Genomic DNA, 11,374 nt, shown 5'->3' on the forward strand with positions numbered 1-11,374 from the left:
TCACGTCATCGGGTCAAATGCACCGATGCCTAGGCAACGCTCACCAGCTCCATCAACTCTTTGGCCTTGCCAATCTCTTCAGGGATGGATACCAGCTTGTTGTTGCTCACAAGCAGGACTTTGAGGGGGAGATTGAACAGGTATTTTGGTAGAACCGACAGGAGATTTCGGCTGTGGAGGAAGATAAAACATTGACCTACATATCAAAACTGAGCATAGAGGTACTGGGAATTGAGTTTCAGTACAAAAGGAGGAATTGTCTCCTGTTTGTGTGAGCTTGTTTGTGCGCAAAAAAGCGGAACAAGCACCTCTATGTACACATAAAGCTGCAAAACATTAGCTCTTACTTTGACTGAATGCAATAATAGAAACTCATGGCTCACCTGATGTCAAGATAAGTCAGCATCTGCAGATTGATAATGGCTTCAGGGATGGATTTGATGCAGTTGTGGTAGAGGTTGAGTGATTCGAGTGGGGCAAAGAGACAGACCTCTGGGGGGATCTCTGCCAGATGATTCTTGGATAGATCTACAGACAGAAACAGAAAAAGTGTTTACTTCCAGCATGCAGAGGTAGGATACCCGTAAAAGCCCTTTTACGGTCCAGGCAACATCCCAGTGTTTGATTTAAACCCAAGAGGCCACGAGCTAGAAAGACAGATCAATACATCTCTGTGACAGACCAGTGGCTAACATGTCTCCTTCATCGAACAATGGTCTAAAATTACAGAGGAGTCTGAAGCTTTGACTGTCTGAGTGCTGCTATGGCTGCAATATGTCAGAGCATCTATCATTGACCGGGGAGACTCACAGTAACAGCCTTCTTTCTCTTTGCTGGAAAGCAGCAGATCTATTGTGTACTGTCGAGTTGATAATTTGTGGTAAAGTTAAAGTTGATTGCTGATATTAATTTATTTTTGCTCACTCTCACAAGCATTAAAGAAAGAACCTCCTGCAATCTGCAGTAGGTTTTGCTCATTTAAGAAGATAAAAATCATCAATTTGAGTCAGCAGATCTGCAGCTGATAAGGAAACAAGCTCCCTCCATGACAGCTAAATTAGAGAATATGTGTTGTGGGAAGCTGTGCATGAGAGAGAAGACTGTTGTTAGTCAGCTGATTTTGCAACTCCAGATTGCTTTGCATAAGATTATATAAGCTAGTCCTCTTCATATGCTGACTGAACCTTATCATAATAACAAAGTAAATGTTTAAGCCACTAAAGTTTCATTTAGGTAACACAAGCAGAGAAAAACAAAGGAAACTGAATTTTAACAACAAGCTAACAATGTCAACTGAAGAGACATTTATTAAATGTGCTTATGTGCAAACGAGGGCATTGAATAGTGAGGCGTAAAAGGAGGCAAAGGCACTGCTATGAACTGTTAGCTTGCACCTCAGACATTCTTTTTTTTTTTTCAAACACTTTTCTCTTGGAGTTTTAAAAATGATCACAAGCCTAGATGGTTTAACGAATTGAATTTAAAACCAAAAGACTTTAAAATTATAACATAATATTTCAAAAATAACTCACCGCATTAGCAATATTTTAAGCTGAACAGGCAATATATTTATAGATGGCATTGTTACAACTGTAATAATCAATGTATGGTATCATTTTAGCAACAGTACGACAGCGGCTCTTCAGTTTTAATTAAAGGCAACTGTAACATACAGTTTAGTTTTGTTTCTTTGTATAAACAATCTAATGTGGTATTTCACTAATGGCCATGATGACCAATGAATATTTAATTATGTTAAAAGATTCTGCTTATATTTTCATAACATGTCGAAACTCTTGCTGAAATATAAATATATATAAATTAAACTACATGAGAGCCTTTTAATAACCTGTTTAATATAAGTTTTTATGATGAAAAGTGCTGACTTACATCATCACTTGCATCTACTGGATCTAGATCTGTATGTATTTTCACATCAGTTGTCTAAGAAAGTATTTCAGATGCTTGCTAATTTATCACAGGATGAGGCACATTGGAAACTGCTGAATGAGGTCAGGATGGGAGAGGGAGTTATAAATTGAAGCTAATATTTTAGCTTGTGTGCTAAATATTTCATAGCAAGAGGAAGATGCAAATGTGAAGCTGCACTTAGATCCAGTAATTTTAGGATAGACGAGCTCCATGCTCTTCTTATTGAGCTATCTAGAATAGCTATTCTAAAATAGCTATTCTAGATAAAGCTATTCTAGCTTTATCAACTCAATAAAGCTGAGCTGATAAAGCTAGAATAGCTCAGATATATCTGAATATCTGTTTCAGATATTAGTGAAACAAAATACCTTATGAGAGTGTTTTAAATTTTTACAACTCTAACTTATTTTATATCCACATCTTTGGTTTAGAGTGCATTGAATGCAATGGAAACATTGGACATTGTGTCCTTTTTTTTAAAAAATAATGTGAAATTCACATCAGCTCCACTTGTGACACAAACAAGTGTAAATCGTAATTTGAGTTAAGATAACTTTTGCTGAGATTTATTGTCCTCCTCTTTATATTCAGTGACATTCAGTAATTATATAGTAGTCATAAAAGGATTGTGTGTGTGCGGGCTGCAATACACTGTAAACAATAATCTTAAAACAAGCTACAATAGTTAGCTAATAAGCTAACAAGCTAGAATATATACATATTTATATATTACTCCAATTCTCTGACCTCGTCTTTGAAGGAATTTAAACCATGATACCAGTATTCAAGCTATTCCTAATGCTAAATAAATGTTATTAAACTCAGTTCAGTCCTTGTGTGAAAGTGAAGAACAGATAGTTAGTTTGAAGAATAAGTTAATTTATATGTTTCCTTCCAGTCATTGTCTATATGCCCTCTTATCTTCGCAGGGTCACGGGTGTGAGAGACGCAGTCATTTGGTGAGATATAGAATAAATCATGTAAATACCACCAAATTAAATCCTAACATTCTTTTGCTGCCTGTGTCTCAAGGTCTCAAGGTTCCCAAATCACACACCTAAGACATTTCCATAAACAGCCTTGTAAAAACACAAATAACTTGTTTCCACTTAAAGCAGCATCCGTCCAAACAGACTTCCTTCCATTCACCTTCCAATAAACATTGATTTAATGGGTAGAAGTGTGTGTTTGGGAGTGTGTGTGGGTGTGTGCGTGTAAGTGCACAAGTGCGTGAACAATCTTATTTTCTGAATTATCTCCGGCTGACAAGATAATTAGAAACCTCTTCAAAGAGCTGCGTGGCCTGAGTTAAACAGAGAGCTTTCAATTATTCTGTCCCACCACACAGAAGACCCCCATGCTTTCTACTGAAAGAATAAAAACTGCAGCGCTTCCCTCATCTTAAAACCATTACATGTGGTTACCACTTTATTAAGCAATCAGGCTGATCGCGTAAAAGCAACCGCTCCAGTTTGGTTTGGATTCGCTTCACTTTTTAACAAGATTTGACAAATTTAGAAACCCTCACCGCTAATTAACAGCGAATATATTCACAGGCCTCTCAGACCTGAACTCTAACTGCAATCAGTGAGCAGAAGGAAGAAGCGAGTGATGACACAGTCAGTAGAGCAAAGACAAAATAAACGAAGAGGTTAAAGGAAACAGAAATTACCACAGGGAGGAACTCCTAATGGGAGGTCGTGGGGTACACTCGCTCTCCATTAAGAGTGGCCGCAGCCTCTCCCTGAGGCTCTGACTGGGATGATGTAACGCAGCTGTACACAGACTATCCACCTGCCCCACAACTGGGGATTCCTGCTTAGCACTGAAATCATGAGGGTTGATGATAGCACGATACGGGAGGAGGGATTCAGGGGTCTTTTGTACACGCATTTCTGCCTCCTCCTTTTGCAGACTGTGCACCATCTGCAGGCCGCAGCGGGTCTTTAATCCACCTGCTGGTTTGCTCAGAGCTCCCACAGGACAAAGCCTATGAGGCAGAGGAGCACTCCATCACGGATCCACTCCGCTGCACCCTTTACGCTGCATCGGCAATATATTCATTAAGGTTGGAAGTGCAGATAATACCCTTTCTTCCTGTGACACAGCAGAACCTCCACTAATAGATATCCTATCCAGGGTTAAAGCGAACTAAATGACAACAAGCATTACTTTTTTATGAAGTACCTAAAAAATGGATTAGTAAGAGGTAGCAGATGAAGGCACAAACAGAAGAACTTCCTAATGGAAAGAAACATGATGAAACACAACAATTAACCTGCGGTTAATTGTCAGCACCCTACAGCAGAAGTGACCAGCCTATTTCTCTGGCATGCAGGAGCTTTTGTTCCTGCTGGTAATATGGGTCTTTGTCTGTGGGGCCACTGTGTCAGGGGGCTGTTCAAAAAGATGATGAACCTTCAGGATACTATGTATTGCTTATTAGCATGTTCACTCCCTGTGGAGTGGGCGTTTCCATGTATTGTGCACACAGTAAGTACAGTAAGAATTGTAAGAAAACACAGTTGCATACTTCAGCTATTAGACATTTTAAGGACTCTGGATTTCATCTGGTCAGTTCTCTGATGGTTCAATACTTAGTGTGTTTATTAAAACCCATTTTGACATTCATAAAAACACATTTGCACAAACACAAAAACAGGCTTTTTAATGCTTTTTTGGCATCAAAAGAACCACTGTCAAAGACGAGAATATAATACAACATACAATACACATTTGATTGGTTAACACTGGACTGCTTGCTTAAAAGTCCAGTTTAAAGCAGAAATCGGTCTTGTGGAAGGAATGCAAAACAGTAGAAAAAGGTTAAATCCCTTTCCTCGTTCGAGGAACTATAGTTCAAAATAGGTCTCATTTTGTGGTCCGGTTGACTGACAATGTGTAAAATAAATATCCTAGGTGGCCAAATGACTGAAAACGTCCCATATTTGCTTGTTGTCTTAGTCACACATTAACTTGGTTTATGTCCAGATCAAATACTTCAAGCACACTTTGTAAAATATTTAGCTGCCTTCAGGCCGTTTCTAGATTTTCATCTTTTCTCTAATCCAGGGTCTGTAAACGCTCGAGGGCTTGTGAAGGAATGAAATGTAGGCTGAACACAAAACTCTGCAGGCTAAGAACACCAATTCTCACATGTCTCTGAATCCAGCTCAATTCAAAACATTTAGCAGACTGTCACAGTAGCACAAAATGAACTAGTTCTTTTAAGCATCTGAACTTGAAATACTTCATAGATACAAAAAGAAGACGTAAAATACTGATGCCAAAGAAATCGCATCTCGTTTTAAACATTTTTTTTATTTACTTGGAAAAAAAAGGTGGATCTGTTATTATTTCTTTGTTCTGACACAGTTATATTCTAACGTTTCTGTTTATTTGTGGGCAAAAAAACCAACTGACCATCTGGCATCAATGTGACTGATTAAAAGGCAGGATTTATGGCTGGATACATGATGCACACGTCAAACACAAGTAAAGCAATGAGACTTATTCACTGTTTGTCTAATCTTTCTGTAATGGTTCTCACTCATCAATGTCAGATCATTTTTAAACATTTAGTGGTTTGTGTATCAGTCTACCAATGCACAGGTTAGAGCTGTAATATATCACCATGACCTCAATACTCCGCCTGTTGTTGAGACGATAGAATCAATCAGAGCTGCTGTAACGTGAGAGCCATTAATGAAATGTTACACCAAGGTCTAAAACAAAGGTATATTTTATATTTTCTTCTCCAACAAGCTCTTGAAATATGATTTTTCTGCCTCAAGCTGTAAATAATACAAAATATGAAGTCACTGCTGACTAAAGGAGCACGCTCATCTGAAGACCAATGGAATGTGGTTAAATTTTGATGTTTACTTATCCGTCAGTACAAAAAAAAACAACTAACTTGGCAGTTCATGGTCAGTGGGCGAGAGGCGGCAGACACCCTTTACAGCTCGCCAGTCCATCGCAAATACAAAACGTGATTTTTTTTTATTTAAAATAAAAAACTCAACTGAACAATTTACTATCTATACCTATAAAAAAAAATCATTGCTTATATTTCTAAGATAAGTTCAGTTCTGAAAACAAAAACAGTACCTGAAGTTATAACTCTCAGAATGAGTCCTGAAAATTAAACCCTCGGTTGTATCCTGTTGTCTTTATAGCAGCCAGGTCTCACGGAGCCCTGTGGAATGGCTTGGCCTTTTTTATTCATTTGCTTACAGATAAGAGGCCCTCTCAGTGTTTGCATGGGTTAATTATTAAATTAAGGAATTTGGATTGGTTCGTAACCTTGTGCAGAGATCACCCTTCAAGATTCCAAGATCCCAGGAATGTGGTGACGACATATTGTGGGATTTACTCTGTTCACTCCACAATAATTAAAGGTACATAAGCTAAGCACATCTGTTTCAACAAACCTGTTGCTGTTGTTGTTGTAGCTGTGAAACCCCTGAAGCAAACTCCCTCATTTGATGATTAAAACAAAATCCTTTTATTGTAATTTCCAAATTCATTCCCATTCATTTCAGTATGTAATGAATTCTGTTTACAAACTACGGTAACACTTTATTTGCATAAGACTGATATGACACTGACATGACATATAACCTGTTATGAACATGAAGGAGTCGTCATGAATGTTTATGACTGTTGTCATGAAGTGTTACTCTGTAAATAATGACACTTTTAATGCAAAGTTGTACTAAAACTTCCATAAAAAGTCTATTAAAAGTGTCAACTTTGCATTAAAAGTGTCATTATTTACGAAATGCAAAGTACTTTTTGCATTTTGTTGTTTCACAATCACCAACTTTAATGTTTTTATTGGGGTTTCATGTGATAGACCAACACAAAATGGTGTATAATTGTGCAGTCAGTCTGTTTCCTTTGTAGTTATCAGATGTGCACAACACAAATTTGATCAAACTTGGTGGGAAGTCAGATGAAGCCAAGTACGGACAATAGTGAAAGAAAACTTAGAAACAAAAGACTTAAAGTCTTACAACCATAATGAGAGGGTTTATATCAAAACATATTTATGTGCTAGAATATGTGGTAAAGGCTTGAAAATTGATGTTTACAGATGCTCTCTATCCAACTGCAGTCTAAAACAAACTCCCCAACACTCCTTGTGCTAGGTGGTTGTGTGAGCTCACAAAACTCTTTATAACGTTTAGCATCTGGGTATCAAAGCCAGTAAAAGACCGTCCAACCAAACACAGCTCTGGAAAAAATTAAGAGACCTCTTAAAATGACCAGTTTCTCTGATTTCACTCTTTGTAAGCAAATGTTTGAGTAATAATGAACATTGTTCTTTTATCGTATGAACCTCTGACAACATGTATCTGAAATTCCAAGCAAAAATTTAGCTTTTATTTGCAGAAAACGAGTAATGGTCAAAATAACGAAAAAGATGCAGCGCTTACAGACCTCAAATAACGCAAAGAAAACAAGTTCATATTCACTTAGAAACAACAATACTAATGTTTTAACTCAGTTCAGAAATCAACATTTGATGGAATAACCAGGAGGTTTTCAATGGGGTTCAGTGCAGTGGGCTCTTCTGAATACCAATATTGTACATGCAGTGACAACTGCGATTCATCATAACGCTGAATCAAGTCAGCGTAAGCTTGTTCTGTTAAGCTGAATATCTGGCCTGTTTGGTGTGTTGCTGTCCTGCACCACAGCACAAGCTGAGGGCAGCGTCACATAGAGCTGCTGCTTTTTCTCATGGGAAAACAAACTGAGTGGCGACAAAGTGCTAGTAGCACACAGCAAACAGGCACTCATGTGTTGGATAGCCTCTCTGCTCCAGCTGATAGGCTGATCTATGGAGGTCACCTCTTAGATTCTGGAGCAGCCATGTTTTAAAGTAAAACAAAACACTTCATAACAGAGTTAAGGTTAAACAGACTCATATCACAGTTGTTGTAAGAGGACCTAAAGTTAAAGCAATTCATTTTTAAGAGCAATGTATTTGTTTGAAGGTGGAAAAAATTAAAGTGATCACTTCTCTCAGATTAGATGTAAATGAGTTTCTTCCATCAGTTAGTCTGAAATGCAGGCGTGTAACACCTTTTGTTGCTGATGTACAGGGCGGTGTTGATGTCTTTGTGAAAGTGTGACTTCCCTCTAGCACAACCCTTTATTCAGAGTACCGACATGAAATGAAAGTGAAGACACAGCAGTTTTTCCGGTCGCAGGATTAGTCTCTATGAAAAGTAGAGGCTTTACAGGCATGAAAACGTCTGTTTATAACTCTGATTGTCACACCTGGGATATGCCATGCTCTGGAGACAACAGACGACAATCATAAGTCTGGATTTAGATCGAAATGAGCTCATTGTTACAACAGCATGATGAACAAAACAGCCAGCGTTTTAGACAAAATGCAGGCCTTTGAAAGTCACTTTGTTCTCAGAAGCTCATTATTTTTCATACAGCGTCTGGTGCTTCTTTTGACTTGAGATGTGTCAGTTTCATAAAAAAAAAACCTGCTTCGACTAACTCCCTGGGGCAGAGGGATGTAACGCAGGCCAGGGGCTCATCAAAGGAATAAGCTGCTGATGATAAAGTGTCGCCATATGGCAGGTGGACACATCAGAGGACGAGACCTTCACTGTGAGAATCAGCGTCTTCTGGATAACAAGGATAAAGACTGACAACGTTTTGTAACAAACATTTTCATGAAGATTATACTCATGTTCTTAATTTTTGCTTATTTAATGAGTAAGACTTTTTCTGTGTTTGGCATAATAAGAAGGAACCGTGCACTTTATCCTACACTTTCCAGGGTTTTTGTTTATGTCAATACTTTTAAACTTAATTTCTATAAGGCAAATGTTATTACCAACTGACAAGAGTCAAGGAATCAATCAATAAGACAAAAATTATCCAATTCCCATTGGCCCATCTCTACTTACAGATAACATAATTAGGAATAAGTTCAGTTTTTTTGTTTGAAAACCAAGCCTATTAAATTATGTTATGCAAATTGTTGTTAATCTTTGACTAAATTCCATGAAATGTAGGTATTTTTACTCAAGGTTATCCTACCTTGAGAATCTCATTCCTGCCAGGCTCTCATGTGCAGCGCTACAGAAGCCCAGTGCAAACCCTGAATGTCAAGTAAAACTTAGTATGTATGATATGGCTCTACTAACACAGCAATAAGAGAAAGTGACTGACCTACTGACTGACCTGCCTGCAGCAGAAGGTCACCTTTCAGGCAGAAACTATTAATAAACAAGCCTAGAGAAAATATAAAGACAGACCAGCTCCCCTCTTTCTGTTTGGCACATTCTAAAATTTATGGATCTATATCAGCACAGTCATGCAGGCAGACGGGTTGAGGCTCTGAGTACCCTTCATCTTTTGTCTGCCCAAAACGAAGAAGTACCCTCAGTGCACCGCACAAAGGATACGGAGCGTGCAAGGAATGTGTAACTTGGTTCATTCATAATTTGCTTCCTGGTGCAAAATGAACTGAGCCTTCAGTCCAAAGCGCTGCACAGCGCCTGCTTGTAGGGTGCGCCTGCCGTCTCATTCAGGTCTCCAGGGGAGATGTAATAATGAAAGCTACTGGCGTTGAGGGAAAAAAGGCACTCAACAGAGTCCGCGGAGGAGCGCATGTGATATATGACCCACTGGACGGTAAATACAACGAGGATGTTAAGGTTTAACACAAGTCAGTCCAGCTTCCCCCATTTAGAGGCTGCGCCCCTATCCAGGAATAAGAAACGAGCAGAAATCCGCGCACAAAGCGAGCATGCTGCGTTCATGACCCTCCCATCGCTGTGATTTGGATCTGCAGGCTCCAGAACAGGCGACTCACCTGCTTGTGTCGTATCGGTCAGATCGTAGTTGATCCCCGGGTACTCCCTCAGCTTCCTGCCGCTGAGGTTCAGGATCCCTGAGTTCACGGCATCTTCCAGAGCCCGGTCCAGGCTGCGGGCGGTGTGGTGCTGCTGCTGCTGCTGCTGCTGCTGCTGCTGCTGCTGGTGCTGGTGCTGGTGGTGGTACTGGTTGACAGCCGGGCTCCAGTGGGGTCCGCTGGGGCATTCATGGTTTTGTAGAGCAGTGACAGCTCCTACACCTCCCTGACCAGACGCCATTTTCGTTAAAAAAAAAAAAAAAAAGGAGAAATTACTCGTAGAATAATACAAGCGCACAGCGGCAGTTTCTCCGCCCATGCGCATGCAGGGTGCGTTTCCCGGACCGACACTAGGGGATGGGCTTCAGAGGTGATGATGATGATGCTGCTGCTGTTGCTGCTGGTGATGATGAGGATGAAGAGGAGAAGGTGGGGGGTATGGTAGCCATTTTAGGGTTTAACCCCCTTTTTGCCGCCTGGTTTTAGAAGAAGCAGAGCACCGCAGGAGGCAGGAATCAGCCACTCGTAGATTTTCCCCTCTGCTTTGACGACAGTGGGTGATCATGTTACGTCCTGTTTCCAAACAACATTTAAAAATAATTCTGTGTCAAAATGCGTCTTATCCCTCTAGATAAAACAAAATTATATTAATCTTTACTTTTACTTTACCCATATTGCAACCAAAACCTCAAGTTTATTTCCATTTTTATCTTATGGATCTACAACAAGTATTGTGTCTTGTGAAGTTGAAAAGGAGAGTTTTTTTAACAATTAAAAATCTGGCTGTGTTTATTTGTATTTAGCTCACAACTAATTATTCTTCCCTGGCTTGCAATGCAGGAGGACGACCATGTCTGAGTAGGTTTGCAGATCTGCCAAGCTCCTTCCTTTTTCTGTTTGACGAATTAAAAGGAGTCCTTTGAGACATTCAAAGCTTTGAATATTATTATTTGACCGAACCCTGCCTGCTTTAAACTTCTCCAAACTTGGTCCGTTGTGGCCTCTGCTCTTCATCATGTTGTTTGTTTGCTAATCTCCTCTAACAAACCTTTGAGAATTTCCTCATTTGATTAGAAAATAGAGGAAAATAGTTGATTATTTTCTTTTATCTCCAAATTATCCATCATGTTGGCCTGTTCCAATAAAAATACATTTAAGTTTGGTTTTCTAATTTGAGAAGATGCGGTGGTTTGAAGGTTGCAGCTCAAACCAGCATTAAATTACAGCATACTTGTTAGCGTGAAGCGGTGAAGTTGGCCGCTCACAGAGATCTGTATCTAAAAAAACTAATGGAAAGTTGCGAGGAAGGAAAAAATGTGGAAGAAAAAGCGAGAAGCCACAGGTATAACCAAACCCTTGAGAGGTTTATGAAGAAAAGTCAGGTTAAGGCATTCAAAGGGAGAGATTCAAAGATGTACACTACAACACAAATCAAGCAGAGGGTTTACATATGTCTTCTTGCCGGAGAACACATTGGGATCACCCAGAATGATCTGAGTGTTGCTGCAGAAAGTAAGGTTTTCTCTGGGAACTTTTATTTTTGCTACCTAA

The 11,374-nt window shown here is 39.4% G+C and overlaps 1 protein-coding gene across 1 annotated transcript in view; it reads right to left on the minus strand.

Moving 5' to 3' along the window:
- lrch2 (leucine-rich repeats and calponin homology (CH) domain containing 2) overlaps nt 1–10,248 on the minus strand; it is a 42,259-nt gene extending 32,011 nt beyond the window's left edge. The window contains exons 1-3 of the mRNA XM_032576912.1: nt 9,785–10,248; nt 384–528; nt 45–171 (exon numbers count right to left, since the gene is read on the minus strand). Of these exons, the coding sequence (XP_032432803.1) occupies nt 45–171; nt 384–528; nt 9,785–10,148 (636 nt within the window). The 5' untranslated portion in view covers nt 10,149–10,248. The remainder of the gene's footprint in view (nt 1–44; nt 172–383; nt 529–9,784) is intronic.
- Nucleotides 10,249–11,374: the final 1,126 nt, after the last annotated feature.

This window comes from Xiphophorus hellerii, chromosome 11 (assembly GCF_003331165.1).
Source record: "Xiphophorus hellerii strain 12219 chromosome 11, Xiphophorus_hellerii-4.1, whole genome shotgun sequence".
Taxonomy (NCBI): domain Eukaryota; kingdom Metazoa; phylum Chordata; class Actinopteri; order Cyprinodontiformes; family Poeciliidae; genus Xiphophorus; species Xiphophorus hellerii.